The sequence below is a fragment of the Chiloscyllium punctatum genome, chromosome 29 (genome assembly GCF_047496795.1).
Source record: "Chiloscyllium punctatum isolate Juve2018m chromosome 29, sChiPun1.3, whole genome shotgun sequence".
NCBI classification, from domain to species: Eukaryota; Metazoa; Chordata; class Chondrichthyes; order Orectolobiformes; family Hemiscylliidae; genus Chiloscyllium; species Chiloscyllium punctatum.
The window spans coordinates 70,919,844-70,943,121 of NC_092767.1; the positions used below are offsets into that span (position 1 = coordinate 70,919,844).

The window sequence follows — 23,278 nt, forward strand, 5'->3', positions numbered from 1 at the left end:
AGAAAGAAGCAGACAGTCACACGGAGACAAGTGTCATGCAATTAACACATTAGAGAAGCCATAATGGTGAAAAGCATTGTTTTTTACCCCTGTTGGGTTTTACAGGTTGACGCACAGCAGATGAAAAGGTGTACATCTGTATGAGTGCATGGTCTGTGCGCCTGCTTGTGTATGAATGCATGTCCATGTGTATATGTGCGTGTATGCATGTGTATGTATATTTGTGTGCATGTGTATGATTACGCATGTGTGCATGTACTCATGCAACTGCGTGCATGCGTGTGTATGTATTTGTGTACCACTGTATATGTGCCTGTGTGTGCATACATGTCTGCATGTGCATTTCTAAATTTGTGTGTGTGCACCCTGTTAGTGTGCATGTGTAGGCATGCATGTGCCTTTGTTCATGTGCATGTTTCCATGTAGATGGGTGCACACATATCTGAATGCGAGTGTGTGTGCATGCATACACCTGTGTCCATGTGCCTTTGTGCGTGTGTGTTTGTGTTACCCACGGATATATTGTCCGCACATGTGTGTTTTCCAAGGGCATTTATGTACCAGTATCGGAGAATCTTTCAGCTCAGGAGAACAAATGATCCAAAGTGGAATTGATCCAAAGTTAGCTCTCATAGACAGAGTAAGATCATTAGGGATAGAAGCAGCAGGAGGTCATTCAGCCTTTTGAGTTCACTCTAATATTCTATGAGAATAGTAGAGTGGCTGATCATCTATTTAAACAGCAGTTTCCTGCACCATCGGCAAAACTCCTTATCTTGTTAATTTGTAGAAAACTATCAATCTCAGCCTTGAACAGACTCAATGACAAAGCCTCCTCAGCCTTCTGAAATAGGGAACTCCAAAGATGTACCACCCTCAAAGTGAAGAAATTCTTCCTCATCTAAATGAAGATGCCAATTAGTCACGCTTGCACTGCTCCTTTTACCATAGTGTTGGCTTAGGTTTATGGGAGTCGAGAGTGTGGTGCTGGTAAAGCACACCAGGTCAGGTAGCATCCAAGGAGCAGGAGAATCGACATTTTGGGCAAAAACCATTCTTCAGGACTGAGGCTTGTGCACCAAGGGGGCGGAGAGATAAATGGGAGGGGGGTTGGGCTGGGGGGAAGGTAGCTGAGAGTGTGATAGATGAATAGAGATGGAGATAATGGTGATAGATCGGAGAGGAGGGTGGAGCAGATAGGCGGAAATGAAGATGGACAGGTCAAGAGGGTGGTGTCAAGTTGGAAGGTTGGAACTGGGATAAGGCGGGGGGGAGGGGAAATGAGGAAACTAGTGAAATCCACATTGATCCCGTGTGGTTGGAGGGTCCCAAGGTGGAAGATGAGGCATTCTTTCTCCTGGCATCATGTGGTTAGGGTTTGGCGATGGAGGAGGCACAGGACCTGCATGTCCTTGGTGGAGGGGAGAGGGGGAGTTGAAGTGTTCAGCCACGGGACAGTGCGGGTGACCAGGAGATATTCTCTGAAGCGTTCTGCAAGTAGGTGTCCTTTCTCCCCAATGTGGAGGAAACCGCATTGGGAGCAATAGTTACATTAAATGACATGTGTAGAAGTGCAGGTAGATCTCTGATGGCTGTGGAAGGCACCTTTGGGGCCCTGGACGGAGGTGAAGGGGAAGGTGTGGCCACAGGTTTTGCAATTCCTGTGGTAGCAGGGGAAGGTGCTGGGAAGGGAGGGTGGATTGGTTGGGGGCATGGACCTGACAAGGGAGTCGCGGATGGAATGTTCTTTACAGAACGCAGATAGGAATGGGAGGGAAATATATCTCTGGTGGTAGGGTCCGTTTGTAGGATGCAGAAATGGCAGAGGATGATGCAATGTATATGGAGGTTGGTGGGGTGGATGGTGGGGGGGGGGTTTGGTCTTTGTTGTGGTTGGAGGGGTGGGGTTTGAGGATGGGGATGCAGGGAATGGATTAGATGTGCTGCAGTGCATCATCGGCCACTTGGAATGGTAACGCAGTTTGGAATTGAGAATAGTGATCTTCAATTCCCAGGAAACCATCTTGTAATTTATAGCTATGACCTGACTTTACCTGGACAAATTGACCACAGCACGATGGTGTCACATCAGCAAACCCACACCTCCTGACTGTCAACAAACTGAGATCTGGAGCAAAGCGTATTAAACTCAGCAAGCGACTATCACTCACCTTCGGGGATCTGTATTCACTGACTCCTTGCCTGTCTTCTGTATCTCCAACTGCTCCCAGACTGAGGCACTGGGAGGCCCTCAACACTGACCATAACAGGCAAGCAGTTGGGATACGAGACACATTTCTTACATGACAGCGAGCCATCTACGAGGCAGGTGGCGGGTTCAGGCCCTACAGTGGCCATTATTTTACAATTAAGGGCCTTAATTGCTGGTCTTTTGAGTAAGTCCCCCATGGCATCATGGATTACATAATGAACAAAGGTCACACAAACCCGGGTTTCAAAAAGTTGGAGAGTGATTTAATTGGAGATTTTTACAAGTGTTATTAAAGAGAAAGGACAGGGTAAATATAGAGACTGTTCCACTGGTTGTGCTGTCTGAGACTGAGAGACACAGTCAAAAACATAGAGCCCTATCTTTCAGGAGTGAAATAAAAACAAGAATTGCTGGAAATGCTCAACAGGTCTAGCAGCATCTGTGGTGAGAAAACAGAGTTAACATTTTGGGTCCAGTGACCCTTCCTTGGACCTGTTGAGCTTTCCCACCAAATTCTATTTTTGTTTCTGATTTCAAGCAGCCGCAGCTCTTTCGGAGTGAAGTTGGGAAACTGTTCGATACACAGACGCTTAGAATTTTCCTCCGCAAACAGCAACTGGCGCTCAATCAATTGTGAACTACAAATCTAAATTGAATGATATTGTTAGCCAAAGGGATATGAGGCAAAGGCAAATGTGTGGAGTTAGGGTGCAGACGAGCTTATGGAGAGGTGGAATAGACTTGAGGAGCTTTACTTTCTTATTCTTCCTTGGGATGTAGGCATCGTTTACTTGTTGCACATCCCTAATTATCCAGAATTGAGTGTCTTGCTCAGCTATTTCAGAGGGCAGTTAAGTATCAACCACGCTGCTTACAGCCTGGAGTTACATGTAGGCTGGAGTCATGGGTAAGGACAGCAGGATCTCCTCCCAAAAGGGCTTTAGATGGGTTTTCAAGACAACTGATGATAGTTGACATGATCGCTGAGTCTAACTTCATGGTCCAGAACCTGTGTCACCAAAGCATTTGCAGAGCCTCTAAATGACTAATCTAGTGACATTTCCAGTAGGCCACCACCTCCTTAAAATACAAAGATAGAAATATTGAAATAAAACCATAAAAACAAAGAAACATGAGCAGGATTAAAGAACTGAAAGGCCTAGTCTTGTTCCTATATTCCATGTTTCTATGGGTTGAGGTCAGTAGGATTTGCTGAGTAACTAATTAAATGAATAAGATCTTGGCCTGCTACCACTAGGATTAACCCAACTCCAAGCGGGCCTGTCTCCATGGAGCATGTTCACTGACTGGTCAAACTGAACAATAGAAAATTCCAAACATTCATCACCCTTTGAGTGAAGAAATTCCTCCTCATCTCAGTCCTGAATAGCCACCCTCTTTTTCTAATACTGTTCCCCAGGTTGCAGAGCCTCCTCCCTCCCCAGGCCAGGGGGAAACATAGAAACATAGAAAATAGGAGCACGGGTAGGCTGGTTGGCCCTTCAAGCCTGCTCCCCATTCAATATGATCATGGCTGATCATCCAATTCAATCCCCTGTTTCCACATTGCCCCCATACCCTTTGATTCTTCTAACCCTAAGACCTTTATCGAACTCCTTCTTGAAAACATGCAATGTTGGGAATGGCAAGGTAGCTCAGTGGTTAGCACTACTGCCTCACAGCACCAAGGTCCCAGGTTCAATTCCATCCTCGGATTCGATTCCAGTTTGTGTGGAGTTTTGCACATTCCCCCCGTGTGTCCGTGGGTTTCCTCTGGTGCTCCGGTTTCCTCCCACAATCCAATATGCAGGTCAGGTGAATTGCCCATGCTAAATTGCCCATAGTGTTAGGTGCATTAGTCAGAGGGAAGTGGGTCTGTGTCGGTTACTTTTTGGAGGGTCAGTGTGGACTGGTTGGACCGAAGGGCCTGTTTCCACACTGTAGGTAATCTAATCTTTTAGCCTCAACCACTTCTGTGGCAGAAACTTCCACAGGCTCCCCACTCCCTCGGTGAAAACATTTCTCCTTGTTCTTCATTTTAAATGGTCTACCATGTACCCTTAGACTGTGGCCCCTGGTTTTGGACTCCGCAATCTTCAATAACCACCTCTTGCTCTGAAATGAACAGGTGTTGAAGCTGTAATATCTGACTGCCTCGTGTTTATTTTACCAGGGGCTCTCTTGTACTTGAGCTTCAGGTGAGGCTATGTGTCATCTGAATTTGCATCAGTGGCTTTGGGAGATAATCAAAGATGGGGCTGAGGTGCAAGATATGAGCATGGAATAACAACTTTTACAGATGCACCACAGAAAGCATACTTTCCAGGTGCCTGGTATGGCAGCACTCTGCCCAGGACCATAAGAAATACCAGAAAGTTTGGTGCACGGCCCAAACTATCACAGAAGCCAACCTCTTATCCATGGACTCCATTTACACCTCTCATTGCTACGGAAAGACTGCCAACATCAACAACGACCCATCCCACCCTGATAATGCTGTTCTACAAACACACGTGACAATAGGTTCAAGAACCTATTGAACCTATTGTCTCTTCCTTGCTGTTATTAAACTGATGAATAGACTCTAACTTCAAATAACATTGATGTTGTTAACTTTGCCTTGCCTTGCACACATCCTGTGCAATGTAACCTGTATGTCTCACTCTGTCTGTGAGATCTGTATGTCCTTGCTTACAAAGCAAACAAAGCTTTTCACAGTACTTAGGTAAACGTGACAATAAATCAAATCAATCAATCAATACTGCTGCATTGGGAACATTTGACGACTGCATTAAAACGTAGGGTTGCCAACTTTGATTAAACCTATTCCTGGAGGCGTCATTACATGACTTGGCCCTTCCTCCAGCTTCTAGCCATTGGTCAGTTGACATGTCCATCCTTGTGATACAATGCCTTCTCAGACCAATCAGAGAGCAAAAAGATTCATTATCCAATTGGATGATGTTTGACAGTCAGTCAAACAACCTTCTTTTTCCCATTTTCAATTGTTTTTATAACTAGTAAAGAAAATTGTTCAAAGCAGATGAATATCCCTGTTATTATTTTTCTCCAGGGTTTTGCATGGCAGTGTCTTCAGTCCCAGGTGACTCCAGGCCAATCTTGGAGAGTTGGCAACTCTACTAAGAAGGAATGAGACTAACAGTATTTCTCCTACCTGCGACAGTCCCAGGTAGATGGAGACAGTTTCAGAGATGTACAAAAATTTCCCTTCTCGATTTAGTGCAAAAATAAAACCATCCAAGGACTGCAGAAGAAAAGCAAGAAAAGAAATTAAAGTTAAACAGTTTGCTATTTTGAAATGCTTTTTGACCACTTAAGGATCATTCAGTTCACATCTGTTGACATGGAAAAGAAAGAAATGTTCACTAATATTCCACCATCACCATCACATTCTCCAGAGCAACTTGGGATGTGTGATAAATGCTGGCCAGCCACAAATGCCCACATTCCACAAGTGAATTAAAAATAATCCGTTTACAAGAGGGTTACAAATTTCTGCCATCTTTTTGTGCCCAAACACACTTCCTAATTTCACTACTGAACGACTCGACTCTAATCTGTGCCCTCTTTTTTGGAACTCTGCCTCCATCACACAGGAAATTTTTACTCTTCATCACTGCTTTAGTCAATCCTACAAAAATATCACAACTCTCCTGAAATTTTTTTTCTCATATTAATCAGTGATTAGATCACCCCTTAATCTTCCACAGTTAATGGAATAAAACATGAATTTTGTTTTGGAACCCTCTAGCAAAGAGATAATGGACTGAATGGCCACTTTATATGTTATAAATTTTCAAGAACATCATACATTCAATAAATGTCACATTGATAAATTCAATACTGCATAGTCTTTTGAATACAATATTAAAACACAGGCCCCCATCTTCCCTCTCAGGCAAACATAACAGATCCTGTGTAGCATTTTGAAGAAGATCAGAGGCATTCTACCACTGTCCAGGGTCAATTAATTATCCTTTAATCAAGATCAGGAATCGGCAGCATAAGGGAATATTCTGCACTGCCTGGATGAAACAGCACCAACAACACTCCAGAAGCTCAACGCCATCCAGGACCAAGCAGTTTGCTGATTGGCTCCACAACCATCATTTTCAATACTCACTCCCTTCCCTGGCAATGCAAAGTTCCAGAGTTCCTCATTCTTCCATGTGCCCATCATTAATATCTTGGTTCCAATGGTTCTTTCTCACATTACTGAATTCCCTCACCTTGACCCAAAAAATGGCCATCAATAGAAAAAACTGCAGGTAGAACTTGCATTTATAACGTGCCTTTTCTCAAACTCAATATGTCACGAAGTACTCCACAACCAATAAAGCACTGTCATTGTTGTAATGTAGGAAATATAGCAAGCAATTTGCAACGAGCAAGCTCCTACACACAGGGATGTAGTGAACGCGCAAAAGCAAAACACTGCGAATGTTGGAGATCTGAAATAAAAACAGAAAGGACTGGAGAAATTCAGCAGGTCTGGCAGCAGGTGTGGAGAGAGGAACAATGTTACTGTTTCAAGTCCGCTATGGTCTTTCCTCAGAACTCTGTTTTGCCAGCACTTCTTTTTAATATTTGTGACTGTGATATTATTTGAAGGATAAATACTGGTGAGGACACCTGAAAATGCAAGCGAGGCCTCGGTTTAAAGTTTGTTGTAAAAGGCAGCACCACCAAGAGTGTAGCACTCCCTCAGCATGGAATGGGTGCACCAACTGGGGGATTTTTTGGTCAACATTCTGGAATTGGATTGATCTGATACTATTCTGACGCACAGGCAAGACTGCTAACTACTGAACCACAGCCGACATCCAACAAAGAGTGGCCAAACATGGGTGTTGGCAAAAAAAATGCAGAAAACACACACTGGAAGTGACTAAGTAATTAGCACATGATAGTTTGAGATAATTGCTGATTGGGCAATAGGTTCAAGTGGATTCAAGAGTTACAGATTCAAGAAAAATCCCTTTCCCAAAGAAGGGGGTGAAACTCACTGCCACAGATGAATAGCATAAATGCATTTAAGGGGGAGCTACATATGAGCAAGAAAGAAATTGAAGATTCTGTGACTTCAATGAGGGAGTGATGCTCTGTTAGAGATGCTGTTTTACCCAGATAAAACATTAAACGGAAGCCCCGTCTGCTCTTTCAGGTGAATGTGAAAGACCAGGGAAGTTCTCCTTACGTCCTGGCCAACATTGCTAAAACAGGGTATTATCACATGGCTGTTTTTGAAGCTTGCTGTGCACAAATTTGCAGCTGCATTTGTTGCATTACAGGAGTGACAATACTTCAATAAAGTATTTCCTTTTGGAATGCTGGTGATGAGGGAAGTTGCTATGCAAATGCAAGTTCTTCTTTGTTTCACTGTTATTGTGTGAGACAAAGAGGGATGTGAGGAAGCTCACTCAGAGCATGAACACAGGCCAGCATTGGGCCGAATGGTCTGTTCTGTGCTGCAGAGATGATGTCATTAAAAAAAGGGACAGTTCAAGGAAGAACTAAACTGGCAATTTAAAGCATGGAGCAAGGCTCCAAAGAAAGCCAGCCCCAGCATTCATCCATTTCCATCACATGTTCTGTGCAAACTAATTTTGCAAAACAAGCTTCCTTATTTTCAGAGAAGAAGCTTTTACTGCACTGTGCTGCATTGGGAGTATTGGAAATGTCAAATCTGGGATGGTGTCAGTTTGCAGCTTTAATAAAGAGAGATGATTAAATAGCAGAATCGGTTTTAGCGGCTGCCCTGCTCCTCAATGAGAAGAAGTAAAATGGACTTATTGCCCTGTTCATGCTGTGCACTGTTTTCAAAGATGTAGAGAATATCATAGATAACCCCATCACAGATTTTACGTCAGTGGCAGAGGTAGTGAATTTTTATCCTTTATTCTTTCGTGGTAAGTGAGCAATGATGCCAAGGCCACCATTCATCACCCATTCCCAAGTGCCCTTGAACTGAGTGACTTGCCAGCGTTGCTTCAGAGGGCGGTGAAGAGTCAACTATATTGCTGAGAGTCTGGAGTCATATGTAGACTGGACTAGGTCAGGAAGGGCATTAATAAATCAGATGAATTTTTAAACCAATTTTTTAATCATCAGAATGTTGATTGTTGACATGTTTCCATCTCTGAGATTTATTTACTAATTTTTAAAAAAAATTACTCATGTAGTGCTTTCAAATGTCTTCATCTAGCTACCTCTGTAACCCCCTCCAATTCGCTAATTCTTTATGATCTCTACACCCCTCCAATTCTGACCTTCTTGAGCATTTCCTAGAATTTTAATCACTCCATTTTTGAGAGCCATGTCTTCAGCCTCCTGAGTCCGAAGCCATGGAATTACTTGTCCCACCAACTCTCCTTCCTCTTTTTTAAGCTTCTTCTTGAATCCCACCTCTTTGACCATCTGTCCTTATATGGCATCACTCTAGCACATTAAAATGTGTGTTAAACACAGTCTATAAATGCAAATCGTGCAGCAAGTTATCTTCTTGCTAATGTCACAAGCACTGCCTCTCACTTCAGACATCACAGTTTAGGATTTTGTTTTCACTGCACTTGGGACATGGGCATCGCTGGTGAGGCTAGGATTTAATGTCCCTTCCGAGATGCCCTGGAGAAGGTGGTGCTGAACTGTCTTCTTGAGCAACTGCAGTCCATGTGGTGTAAGGACACCTACAGTACTGTTAGGAAGGAGTTCCAGGATTTTGACCTTGTGACACTTAAGGAATGGTGATATATTTCTAAGTGAAGATGGTGAATGGCTCAGAGGGAACTAACAGAAAGTGTTAGTTCCCATTCCTCTGCTTCCCTTGTCTGTAAGGGCTAGTGCTCGCATGACTGGTAGAGGCTGCTGAAGAAGCCATGGTGAGTTGCTACAGTGCATTTTGTAGATGGTTAAATAGGCCAGGTAAGGACAGTTCTTCTTAAAGGCATCACTGAATCCAGATGAATTTTTATGACAAATGACAATAATTTTATGGTTACCATCACGGAGACTAACTTTAATTCCAGGTTTATTCTGGTAGGATTTGAAAACATGTCCACAGCATTTGCCTGGATCTCTACGTTACTGGCCCAGGGAAATTACTACTGTACCACTGCCTTCTTTGAAGTCAGGGACAGGTCTCCACATTGAAGGGTTAGAGACAAAAAAACTGCAGATGTTGGAATCCAAAGCAGACAAACAGGAGGCTGGAAGAACACAGCAAGCTAGGCATCATTATGAGCTGAGTCCTGATGAAGGATCTCAACCCAAAACTTGGACCTCTCCACCTTCTGATGCTGCCTGGCTTTCTGTGTTCTTCCAACCTCCTGTTTGTCTATTCTACATTGAAAGGACCTCTCTTTTACTTACTGTGCACTGCAACTTGCCTCTTGGTGGATCTCCAACTCTGACAGCCAGCCCATTGCCTTCATAATCAATGGTGAATAAGTATCTGGGTCAATGAAGACATACCCTCTTGGAAGTTGTAAGTGATAACTGCTTGAACATCACTATGGAGGTCCTACCTTCTCAACTTTGTCCCTTGGTTGAGGCATGGTGACCCTCATGATAAACTCACCACCACCTGTCTCTAATGAGAGAGCAGCCACATGGTTCTCTGGGACTATGGCAAATGAACTCCTAATAACCCACCATCTGGCCTTCCTTCCCAGACACTGTTACAACTCATATCATGTCCCTGAAAGGAATAGGATAGTGGTTTGGTGGGATTCAGCCAAAGAAACAGGCATGGGTCAAGTGAGGATACTGTTTTTTAGCAGCCAAACCTGTTAGCTGTACTGCTGTTGAGTTCTGCTTTAAACCTCTTGGTAAGATTCCAACCTATTTTAGCACCTTCAGATAAAGTCCCCAATCCACGCTCTCAGCTGGAATCATTTGCTGATCAAAGGAAGTTATAACATTTGTTACTGTGAAAATGGGCCCTCCCTCATTTTGTGGCCCCCTCTGAGGGCAGCTCCCTGACTGGATGATAGGATTAGTACACGCTGTCAAATCTCAGTCAGCCCCTTGCTCTCTTTGCCCTCTCAAAGGGTTAGAACAATAATCAAAAATCAAATCACTCTATTTATCAATCTTACCCACACAATAGCCTGCATAGATGCTACCATTGGCCTCATACCTCTTGGGTTGGCAGGTCAGCCCATTGACACTGGCAGGACATAGATAATCTTCCCTAGCACCTTACTTTGTCTCTATATTTAGCATTAGCTGTCTCTGTTGGTTTACTGCGTAGAGCTAATTGATCTAAAGCTCTTGCACATTCCTCGAGGTTAGAAGTTGGTAAACTTTGTGATTAACCTTTGTGCATTCACTTACCTTGGCTTTCAACTCTAGAACTCCCCCTTAAAAATAATTAGGAAAATTAATCAAATTAATCATTTATTGTAAGTGGAGAGATTATGCTTCAGGTATACAGGGCTGGCGAGATCACATCTACATCCTATTTCTTATGCAGTTCATGGTGTAGCCTCTCTGTCTGTGATCTGTCGCAGAATTCCAGGAAAGCTAGCACTGTGAATTTGAGGAATTAAACTTCATCCTTCCACCTGGTAATTTACACATTCATCACTTTTACAGTTTACATCCATTTTACATCATTACCTCTGCCTCCATTTTGCTGTATGTGTTTTTGCTTTCTCTATTGTGAACTGGGCTGTTTTCAGAGATGAGAAACATAAGAACATTACAAATATGAGCAGGAATAGGCTATCGGCCCCTCAAGACTGTCGCACCATTCAAAGATCATGGTGGATCTGCCCCAATCCTCAAATTCTCTTTTGTACCAGCTCCTCTTTGCCCTCAACTCCACAGTATTTCAAAAATCTACCTACTTCCTCTTTAAATATTTTCAATTATCTACCCTTCACCATTCACTGGAGTGGAGAATTCCAGAATTCTGGGAGAAGGAAAGAGGAATTTCAGTTATGAAGACAGATTATGAATCTAGGAATTAGATTAGATTTAGATTAGATTACTTACAGTGTGGAAACAGCCCCTTCGGCCCAACAAGTCCACACCGCCCCGCCGAAGCGTAACCCACCCATAACCCTACATCTACCCCTTACCTAACACTGCGGGCAGTTTAGCATGGCCAATTCACCTGACCTGCACATCTTTGGACTGTGGGAGGAAACCGGAGCACCCGGAGGAAACCCACGCAGACACGGGGAGAACGTGCAAACTCCACACAATCAGTCGCCTGAGGCGGGAATTGAACCCGGGTCTCCGGCGCTGTGAGGCAGCAGTGCTAACCACTGTGCCACCGTGCCGCCCACAAATGCTCTCCATGGAGAAGAGAAGGCAAAGTGAAGATTTGATCGTGAAGTTCAACATCATGAGGAGTCTGGAGGGGGAGAAAATGTTCCCATTCATGAAAGGATCAAGAATGAGAGGTCACAGATTTAAAGTAATTAGTGAAAGCAGCAAAAAAGTGATGAGGAGAAAATGTTTTCATTTCAGTGAGTGGTTCAGCATTTGAACCAAGCTGCCTAAGAGTGTCTTTGAGGCAGCTTGAAAAAGGAATTAGAGTTATGTGAAAAGGAAGAATATGCAGGGTTAAGAGTAGAAGATGAGAAAAAGCATGAAGGGAATTACTCATTCAGAGAGCCAGTGTGGACACAAAGGGCTGAATGGCCTCCTTCTGCTCTGCAACAATTCTGTGACTTTCTTACATCTTTCTTTACCCCTTTATGTTCTATTTAGATGATTGCTATGTCACCATTCACACCTTGTCAAGACACATTTACTTCTTTATTCTACCCATTGTCAAGTTCTGACTGGACATAATTCTGTTTTCTCTCTCCATGGATGCTGCCTGACCTGAAGATTTCCAGCCATTTTCTGTTACCATTTCAGATTTCCAGCAATTGCAATACTGTATCGTACTTTTGTATTAGTCTCCTATATCTGTCCTCAGCAGCAGTCTAGTGCTGTTGTTCTTTATTCTGAACAGGAGACAAGAGTGTGAAGGGAAAACAGATGCTGTGACTTTGCAGGAAGGCAAAGAGATAGCTCGTGAATTGAAAATCAGATAGTTTGTCTTCTGTCGAAGCTTCAATGAGCAGGAAAGGGTGGCTAGCATTTCAGGGGCTGCATTAACCAATAGCTCAAGGTGTGTTGCACCGCATTCACCGAAGGGAAAAAATCAATACTGCTGTCACCGATCGTAAGAAGCCTGACCTTTAGCTGAAATCAGGGATGGACCAGAACAGCTTCAGCGCCTAGCAAAGCAGCCAAACTAGAGGTCAGAATTGTCGATTACATATTCCTTCCATGGGGTGAGTTACTGCATGCACCAAGCGCACTTCATCAGCCCTATCTCACCTACCCCCATCCCCATCCCACCACAACACCTCACCTGCCTCCTCCCGATCCTCTTAATTACTCCACTTGTATTTACATAAATGTATGTTAGGACATGAGGGCACCAAGCTCAATTTTGCAAATTCCTACCAGGCTTGGAAATATAACAGAGAGGAAGACGATATGCGACAGGGTACTCATTCGACTCCAGAATATGAACTGATAACATTTTAACAGATAAAAATCGGAAAGAGGTATACAATTTTAAAATTATACATTTAAATGGGGTAGGGGGAAATGGCAGGGAACAGGGGGTTCCCAATAGGAAAATTCAAAAAATAAAAACAGTGACAATTGCAAATTAACATTCTGGTTGTACTCCAATTTGAAGTAAACAAGATGATTTGGACCTGTGTATCTCATTTCCCAGTTTTTAAATATAGTTGGTATGTACAAATATTTGAAGGGCATGGGATAGATTAACAAAGCACATTGAATCCTGGCTTTAAAAATGTGAGTGAAAGCACAAAACCCAGGATTCGTGCTTTATTTATTTATCCTTTCATAGGACGGGGGCACCAGCATTTCTTGCCCATCTCCAATTACCATTCAACTGAGAGGCTTGGCTCAGGCCACCCCAGTGGGCAGTTAAGAGTCAACCACATCACTTTCGGCCTGGAGTCACATGTAGGGCAGATCAGGTAAGGACAGCATATTTTCTTGCTCAAGGACATTAGTAAACCAGAAGGTTTATTATGGCCATTGTCAATGGTTATACAGTTGCCATTAGACCTGCTGAGCCTGTCCTGCATTCCCTGTGTTTCATGAAAAAAATATACTGTTCCACTATCTTCTGTTTTATAGCAATTTTAATCAACCTGCTCAGTTGTGTTATGACACACCTCTGCAGCGGATGTGACATGAACCCAAGCTTCTTAAACCAGATTAAACATCGTCACTACTGTACCATGATAGCCTCTGAATGTAAATTCTTCCAAAATGCCATTGTGGTATTTGAACTCCTATTTAAATAGTTAACTAAATCATTCAGATGCTAAGAGATTGTTTCCTCTGGATAGAGAATTGGTTGAAATTTAGAAACATAGAAAATAAGACCAAGAGTAGGCCATTCAGACCTTCAAGCCTTTTCTGCCATTTACTGTGATCATGGCTGATCATCCAACTCAGGACCTTGTTCTTGCTTTCTCCCCATACCCTTTGATCCCTTTAGCCCTAAGAACTATACCTAAAGTCTTCTTGAAAACTTTCAATGTTAGGCCTTGACCAATTTCTGTGGCAGTCTCTGGGTGAAGACATTTCTCCTCATCACAGTTCTAAATAGCCTTAGATGGTGACCACTAGTTCTGGACTCCACAGTCATCGGGAACATGTTTCCTGTGATTACCCTGTCTAAGTATTAATATTAATTTCTCAGATGAAGAATTACAACACATATGTGTCCAATAAACATGTTCCCTTTTCATATTAATGTTTACAATCTTAAAATGCTTTTTGATTTTTTTGGAAAGAATTAATAACTTCCTTCTGAGGCTTATAAAATAAAATAGGAGAAAGTGAGGACTGCAGATGCTCCAGAGTTGAAAGGTGTGATACTGGAATAACACAGCAGGCCAGGCAGCATCCGAGGAGCAGGAGAATCGATGTTTCGGGCATAAGCCCTTCTTCACTAAAATGCACTAAGACTGATTACATTTGATAATTAAAAGCAGCAAATTATTAAGAATTTCCTTTCAATCTGATGAATGTTTTTGAGGTGGCAAGTGAAAGTGGGTGGTCAGATGAGTAAGTGGACCCATGGTCTTACTTCCTCACCAAGTGGTCCACAGGTGAACAAGTTTGACGTCCATTGGTTTAGATCCAGATGTCATAGCCTCAGGATGACTGGTCAGCCTTTAAGACTGCGATGAGCAGCAATTTCTTCCCTCTGACAGAGATGAATCTTTGGGATTCTCTACCCCAGACAGCTGTCAATGCTCCATCTTTGGATATAGATCAAGACTGAAACTGATGAGCTTTGGGGGAATTAGGAAACTGGGGAGTGGAGGTATTATTAATGATTTTGAAGGGTGGGGAGAACTTGACAGAACAGATGCTAAGAAGACGTTTATTCCCATGAGATAAATCAGAAGCAGGTGACACAGTTGAAAGATATGGTGTCGTCTTTTTAAAATGAAGCTGAGGGAGGATTTATTTTCCCCCTTAAGAGCCTGTTAGTCTTTGTAATTTTCATCCATTGAGAGAAAGGGAAGCTGTGCTAATTGAACAAATTCATGACTGGGTCAGAAGATGGGCAAGGGTCATAAACAAAAATTGCAGGAAAAACTCAGGAAGGCTGGCAACATCTTCAGAGAGAAATCAGAGTTAATGTTTTGACCTTCTGCAGAACTGAGATTTTCCAGAAATTTCTGCTTTTGTTTCTGATTTACAGCATCCACAGTTTTCTCAGTTGTTAGATGGACAAGTGAGTCCGGACTTCTGGGGAATCGGCAGGAAATGTGCTGTTGAGGTCACAATCAGATCAGCTGTTTTTGGAATAAGGTGCTGAGCCAAATGGCATACCCCTGCTTCCATTTCTTATGATCTTATGGATCAGGGTTGGGGGAGCTGGGGACAAGTGATGTTAATATGGATCAGCCACAATCTAATTGAATGGTGAAGCAGACTCATGAGGCCTCATCTCCCTTTTGTCCCTAATCTTCATTCCATCAACTACCTGCCTCTACTTAAACATTCTGTTCCAGACTGTTATTCCTGCTCGTACACTATCAGGAGCTGAGCTGTACGAGACGTGGTCTGCTTACAACATCAAACACATTAATTATATCTGACTTCTTATACTTCTCTGCTGCATATTATGCTGGAGATGAAGGATTAGAGTCCTGGGGAACAAAAAAGTCACCACTTCGCAAATCCTACTTCTGCATTAAACAGGCTGAGGTCAGTTAAACCTTGGGATATTTTCAACTGAGAGCTCAGCTGTCAGCCCAGTCTTGGTAGGGAGTACTTGCACCATTGAGTGAAGTGAATGCACATCGACTCCCATTCCAAATATTAGAACTCCTTGTACAGTTACCAGGGTTGGAGGATTTGAGTTACAGGGAGAGGCTGAACAGGCTGGGGCTGTTTCCCCTGGAGCATCGGAGGGTGAGGGGGGACTTGATAGAGGTTTACAAAATTATAAGGGACATGGATAGGATAAATAGACAAAGTCTTTTTCCTGGGGTCAGGGAGTCCAGAACTAGAGGGCATAGGTTTAGGGTGAGAGGGGAAAGATATAAAAGAGACCTAAGGGGCAACTTTTTCACGCAGAGGGTGGTACATGTATGGAATGAGCTGCCAGAGGATGTGGTGGAGGCTGGTACAATTGCAACATTTAAGAGGTATTTGGATGGGTATATGAATAGGAAGGGTTTGGAGGGATATGGGCCGGGTGCTGGCAGGTGGTACTAGATTGGGTTGGGATATCTGGTTGGCATGGACAGGTTGGACCGAAGGGTCTGTTTCCATGCTGTACATCTCTATGACTCTATGACTCTATGACTCTAAATTGAGTCAGAATAAGGGGCTGGCCATTTTGGACTTTTTTTAAATTTTTAAATGGGATGTGAGCATCACTGATTAGTCCAGCACTTATTGCTATTCCTAATTACCCAGAGGGCAGATAAGAGTCAATCAGATTGCTGTGAATCTGGAGTAACACAAAGACCAGGCCAGATAAGGATGGCAGATTTTCTTCCTGAAAGCAACATTAGTGAACCAGATGGGTTTTTGCAACATTTACCATTAGATTAGGTTTACTGAATTTAAACTTCACCACCTGCCATTGGTGGGATTCAAACCCATATTCCTAGAATATTAGCCTGTAGTATTACCACTTTCCACCCTTCAAAGCAGAGGAGAACATCTAAGAGGAGGAGGAATTTCTTCACTCAGAGGCGGATGAATTTCTGGAATTCTGTATTCCAGAGGCCTGTGGAAGTTTTGTTATTGAGAATGTTTAAGATGGAGATCAATAGATTTCTAAACATTAAAATCATGAAGGGATATGGGGATGGTACAGAAAGAAGATGCTGAAGTAGAAGGTTAGCCATTGTGTGATGAACCACAATTGAAGTGCTGAATAGTCTCCTTCTACTTTCTTATGCTGCTGTTGGATTTTTTAATGTACTGACACTCTTTGGAAGAGTAAGCCATTCAGCTCATTTTGTAGGGGGTCACAAAGTATCCCTGCCTCCCCCAGCACAGGCCAGGATCACACTAAGGGAGAGCCGCAGTCTTTGGAGGTGCCATCTTTTGGATGAAGCATGAAACCATGGCCTCTGGAATGACACTATTTCAAGAAAAGAGCGAGTGCTGTCTCCTCTGGCCAACATTTATCCCCAGACTTTGTCATGAAAAAAAGTCCTGATAATATAACAGAGATTGTACATCAATATCCTTCAAATACAGTAAGAAGAAAGATAATCCAGCAGCAGCATCCTCTCTCAAGCCAAATTGCGAACATCAAGGCGCTAATCTCTCACAACCTCAGTTCAACAGTACCTGTATATGTATGAGCATATGAATCAGGAGTAGGCCATTCAATCCCTAAGCTTGTACCGATATACAATAAGATCAGGGCTGATTTTATTGCAAACACACTTCTGCCTACTCCTCAGAGCCTTTCAGCCCCTTAACAAGATTCTATCCACCTCTGCCTTAAGATTATTGAAAACTGTAGTTCCACCATCTTTTCAAGAAGGGAATTCCAAAAACTCGCAAGCCTGTGAAAAAAGATTTCACCCCATATCTGTCTTAAAGGGAATCAAAATAGAATTAAAACTTGCCAGTCAATGTTGATTGGCCGATACATATCAGACAGGAAGGACACTGCAGAGAATCCTCCCCTACTCTTATTAAAAATGGCACCATTGGTGTTTGACATGCCTCCAGAGCAGTAAAATGGAGCTTCAATCCAATATTTGATCAGAAAGGCTGCACTTCTGACAGTACAGCCCTCCCCCAGTACTGAATACAATGTCAGTGCATAGCTTTGCGCACAGGCCTTGGAGCAGGACTTGAATCTTCTGAACTATAGATAAAGGTGCTACCCACTGAACCACAGTTGCTGGCACACAGATATCCTATGCAAATTGTCCTGAGCTGTCTTTTGCAGCAGTCTAACTACGAGATACACAAGGAGACTTTCAGCAGTGTTTCCAAATCTTCCAGGATTGGCCAAGAGTCTCCAGATGCTGAGACTAAATCTCCAGCAAAACCCTGGAAACAAATCTCAGCTGCCTTGAAAAAAAATTATTTGGCTTGAACTTTTTCTTGTTGTCTTTGGTCACAATCAAAATTTGGGAAGGAAATGAACGTTTGGTTGAGAGACAAGAATCAGCCAATTAGGTAACAGAGAGTTTGCATTCTGATTGGCTGGGAGGCATTCTGTCGCGATGAAGTTCATGTCAGGTAGGGGTTGGTGGTCAAGATTGGCGATTTGCTTAACTTATTGAAGGTGGCAGGATGTGTGGAGAGAACACTTAATAAAATATACAGTGTCCTCATATTTATTAATCAGAACATAGAGCACAAGAGCAGGAAGGTGATGTTGAACATGTACAAGACATTTATTAGACCTCAGCTGGAGTACAGTTGACAGTTGTGGACATCACCTTATAACCAGGTGTGCAATTTACAAGAACGAATCAAGGGATGAGAAACTTCAGTGATAAGGATAGATTGAAGAAGTTGGAACTGTTCTACTTGAAGAGAAGACTGAGAAGAAGTTTGACAGAGATTTTCAAAATCATCAGCTGGCAAGATTGTGTAGATAGGGTGAAGGTGTTCCTGCTCGTAAAAGAAAAAAAATGTACAAGGGCATAGATTTAAAGGGATTTTCAAGCAAACCAAGAGTGATGTGAGGAAAATATATTTTCTCACAGTGAGTAGTTAGGGTCTGGATTACACTGCCTGGAAATGTGGTGGAGGCAGATTCAATTAAGACACTCAAGGAGGTATTTGATGATTATTTGAAAAGTAATGGTGTGCAGGGATGTGGGGAAAGGCAGGAGATCGGCATTCGGAATAGAACTGAGGAAAGCACGAAGGACTGAATGGCCTCCTTCTGCACTGTAACAATTCTGTGATTCCATGTCGGTGGGAAGAAGTCATATGTTGTAACGTCCACAAACACATCCAACTTAAGAGTTGGCAACTCTTATCAAGAGTCAACCTCGGCCCCAGATTGTTAGCACCTTCGCCTTCTCTCAAGGACATTGGCAACGAAATGCAATTTCTGCCCAGGAGAGAGAGATCCTGCACCCATTTATCACACGAGGAAGCTTATTAATAGATAGAAGTCAAGATGAACTCAGTCCAAAGTCTCGTGGCCCTTATCAGGCCCATTAAAAGTGGAAAAAAGGAACTTTGTATCCCCCAATAATCTCTTTATAGCCAAGATCTATCAAGTCAGAAGTGTCTGGGAGACAAACATAAGTGCCCAAGTGGAACCTCTTGATAAAAAAAGCAATTTCGTCTGCCATTATTAATTAGCTGTCTCCTGTATTCGCGTCCGATCTGATACATTCACAGACCATTATTTCTATCTGCTTCTATTGACATATTGTAATTCTGTTAGTGGACTGTGCAGGAGCGCAGTGAAACAATTACTGACTCAAGACAACAATTTGTGAGAGATGAATCATTAATGTTTGCTTTCTTGTTTGTATTCACCCACTACCCCCCACCTCCCACCTCCCTCCCCCCAACACCACACACATCCCTGTTCTCTTTCCATGTGTCGATATTTAACATCACTGCAAAAAAAGCAGTCAGAACTGTTTTGTGCTCTTTTTGTAAGCAGTGGGATTTTCAGATGGTTTTGAAAATTACTAGTGCCACAAGAGTCAGTTAGCTCAACTGGCTGGACAGCTAGTTTGCGATGCAGAGTGACGTCAACAGGATGGGTTCAATTCTCACACTGGGTGGGGTTATAATAAAGGACTCTCCTTCTCAACCTCTCTCCTTGCCTGAAGTATGCTGACTCTCAGGTTAAACCATCACCAGTCAGTTCTCTCTCTCTCTCTCTCTCTCTCTCCAATGACAGAGCAGTTCTACAATCTGGTAAGACAATGTTGACTTTACTGATGCCACACAGCTCTTCAGAAGCCAGCCTGTAAAGTGCTATCATGCAGCATCATAGCCATGAGTTCATAGAGTCATAGAGATTTACAGCATGGAAACAGACCTCTTGGACCAACACATCCATGCCGACCAGATATCCTAAATTAATTAAGTCCCATTCTCCAGCACTTGGCCCATATCCCTCTAAACTCTTCCTATTCATATACCCATCCATGTGCCTTTTAAATGTTGTAATTCTACCAGCCTCCACCGCTTCCTCTGGCAGCTCATTCCATAAATGCACCACTTAGGTTCCTTTTAAATTTTTCCCTCTCACCCTAAACCTATGCCCTCTAGTTCAGGACTCCACCACCCCAGGGAAATGTCCTTGTTCACTGACCCTACCCATGCCCCTCATGATTTTATAAACCTCTATAAGGTCACCCCTCAGCCTCTGCTGCTCCAGGGAAAACAAACTCAGCCTATTCAGCTTCTCCCTACAGCTCAAACCCTCCAACCCTGTAACATCCTTGTAAATCTTTTCTGCACCCATCAAGTTTCACAACATCCTTCCAACAGGAGGGAGACCAGAATTGCATACAATATTCCAAAACTGGCCTAACCTGTACAGCTGCAACATGCATCAAAGAGTCTTGGGAGCAATACCCTCTTAGAACCCCATTCTAAAATATATTGGCTATTCCCTCAGTGTCACTGGGTCAAAATCCTGAACTCCCTCCCTAACAGCACGGGTTACACCACACAGACTGCAGCTGTTCAAGAAGGCAACTCACCACCACTACTCAGGGGGAATTAACATGAGCAGTAGTTGCCAGCTCAACCAACAGGACTCACATCCAAAGATGTAGGAGGAGTGAAGCTTTAACTGATTCTTTGTCTCCTCACATTCACAGGCCCAAATGTCACTATTCATCCCAGTGTCCCGTCTAATCTGTGGGGCTCTAACAGCTGCTCCAAGAGTCTTTGTATTGCAAATGCCATATTGACTTCTGGTTCCGGGGATTGTAGTCAAGCATGGACCTCAGAGTTCTGTGCAGGTCGAAAATAAGAGAATACTGATCCATCTCCACTTCAAAATAAGCCTTGAACATCACTGTTCAGTACTGTCCCAGAGAAAACAGTAGTAAAACCGCGAATGTCACATATTGTCTTGACCCACCAACTTCAAAATGTATCTCCAGTATGACTATTATGCTCATTTCCAAGTATTACCTTCTATTTACTTTTTGCTCCCATCTTGGAAGTCAGGCCATTAGATGTAGGAGCAAAAGTAGGTCATTCAGCCCATCAACTCTGCTTGGCCATTCAATGAGATCATTGTTGATCTGATAATCCGCAACTCTACTTTCCTGCCTTTTCCTCCTAACCCTTGATTGCCTTCCTGATTAAAAATGTCTCTATCTCAGGCCTGAATATACTTAATGACCCAGCTCTCTGTGGTGAAGAGTTCCACAGATTCACTAATCACAAGGAGTAAACAATGACAGAGGAGACAGCCCCTAAGAGCAAGTTGGTACTTGCATGTTGTACAGCGCCAGGACATCTCCAGCACCCTTCCACTCAGCTCATCTGAGTCGGAAGGTTGTGGGTTCAAGTTCCACTCCAGGCACATAACCCTTGGCTGCCGCTTGGAGTGTTGCACTTTTAAAGGCACCCAACGTTCGAATGAGACTTGAGCCTGGACTTCATTTGTCTGTCCTCTCATTCACACATAAATGGAACACGATACTGTTTGGAAAAAGAGAAGTTCATCCTGGTTTCCTGATCAAGATTGACCACTCAACCAACATCACTAAAACAGATTATCTGGCCGCTATCATGTTTCTGCTTGTGGAAGCTTGCTGTGCAAATGTTGACTACTATTTATCCTGCATTACAACACTGAGTGCCCTTCAAAAATACTTCATTGAAAGTAGTTTACGATGTCAAAGACATGCAACATGCTTCATAAGTGTAAGTTATTTCACTCTTCCAACAGACAAATCAAGGAGCTCAATGCCAGAGGTCTTCCCAAGCTAACACACTGGGAATGCGCTGTGCTTTCCAGCACATCTTTCAAATCAGCACTGACCCTGTTCAATTGTAAATCAACGATATTACAATCGGGTCTCATCCTTTCTCTCCAAGTGCAGCAACATGGCTGCGTGAGAAAGCTCCCTGGGAATCCCTTACATATTTCGAATTCAATCATTTCTGAAATGACTTGGCCTAGTCTTGATCCCTAATATATAAATGCAAGCCTCTCTTTCTTATTAGTGTCAGAAGGTCGAGTGTTCAAGTCCCACCCCAGGGACTTGAGCATCAAATCAAGGCTGACATGTAATCTTGCTGTCAGAGGTTGGGTGTGCAGGGGTGCTTTCTGGACTAGATGGGCCATTGTGGCTCAGTGCACCTTCTCAGTCAGACTTAAATGATCTTGAAGAAGCACAAGATCGTTCTCTTGGCAAAGAGTTATTTTATGATCTAAACCTAAACCATATTATCTGGCCATTTATTTAAAATAAACAGTCTTTTCCTATTTGTCAGCCAGTGACTAGTAGGGTATAACAGAGATCAGTGAAAACACAATTTTCCCATCTGGGCCTAAATAAATGAGCCTGTGGATTGCTGTTCAGACAGCAGGCATGGCTTTATCGGCCAACTGGCCTGTGAAGAAACTTTTATGTCATGTGTATGTACAGAGTTCCCTACAGTCAATGTACCAGGGGTATCAGTGCACCTACCATAAGAAAGGCTGTAAAACACACACTCAATAAAAACTTTGGCATTTGTGTCAAAAAGAATGATTATTTTGAACATTTTATTTGGAAACTACAAGACGTAACACTTCCTTCTGTGTTGAAATCATTCTATGATGCTTTGCCCAAGCTTTTGGCCATCAACCTAATATTGCCTTGTGTGGACTCAGTGTCAAGCATTACCTCTTATGAATCACCTTGGGAGCATTTTACCAGGCCTAAGGTGTGACATAAATGCAACCTGTTGTCATAATAATGCTGCTGGAACTCAGAAGGCAGACAGGACTTTAGTTTAATATTGTATCTGAATGTTGGTTTGGTTCTGCTGAAATAATTTGCCCTGCCTCAAGTCACTAAGCACCCAAAACCAGTACCTCTGGGCAGCTCATATCGCATGTGGGGCGGCACAGTGGCTCAGTGATTAGCACTGCTGCCTTGCAGCGCCAGGGACCCGGGTTCGATTCCAGCCTCGGGCGACTGTCTGTGTGGAATTTGCACATTCTGCCCTTGTCTGCGTTGAGTTTCCTCTGGGTGCTCCGGTTTCCTCCCAAAGTCCAAAGATGTGCGGGCCAGGTGAATTGGCCATGCTAAATTGTCCATAGTGATAGGTGCATTAGTAGGGAGTAGGTGAGCGGGTCTGGGTGGGTTATTCTTCGGAGAGTCGGTGTGGACTTGTTGGCCCGAAGGGCCTGCTTCCACACCGTAGGGAATCTAATCTGACAGCAGACTCAATAAAACAGCTCTAGGTAGAACTCAGTCATGGCAGGAGGATAGCGGAAAAGTTTCAAGGATATAATTTAACCAAATATCAGGGAGTTGGGAAGGAAATCTAAAAGCAAGA

General features: G+C 43.1%; 1 protein-coding gene across 8 annotated transcripts in view; it reads right to left on the bottom strand.

The window, feature by feature from the left end:
* Positions 1-23,278, bottom strand: part of npas1 (neuronal PAS domain protein 1) — a 442,697-nt gene that overhangs the window by 127,993 nt on the left and 291,426 nt on the right. For 7 of the 8 annotated variants that reach the window (XM_072549363.1, XM_072549362.1, XM_072549367.1 and 4 more), the window contains one exon: positions 5,388-5,477. The exons of the other annotated variant lie outside the window; for it this stretch is intronic. In XM_072549363.1, coding sequence (XP_072405464.1) covers positions 5,388-5,477 — 90 coding nt within the window. The remainder of the gene's footprint in view (positions 1-5,387; positions 5,478-23,278) is intronic. 8 annotated transcript variants of the gene reach the window in all.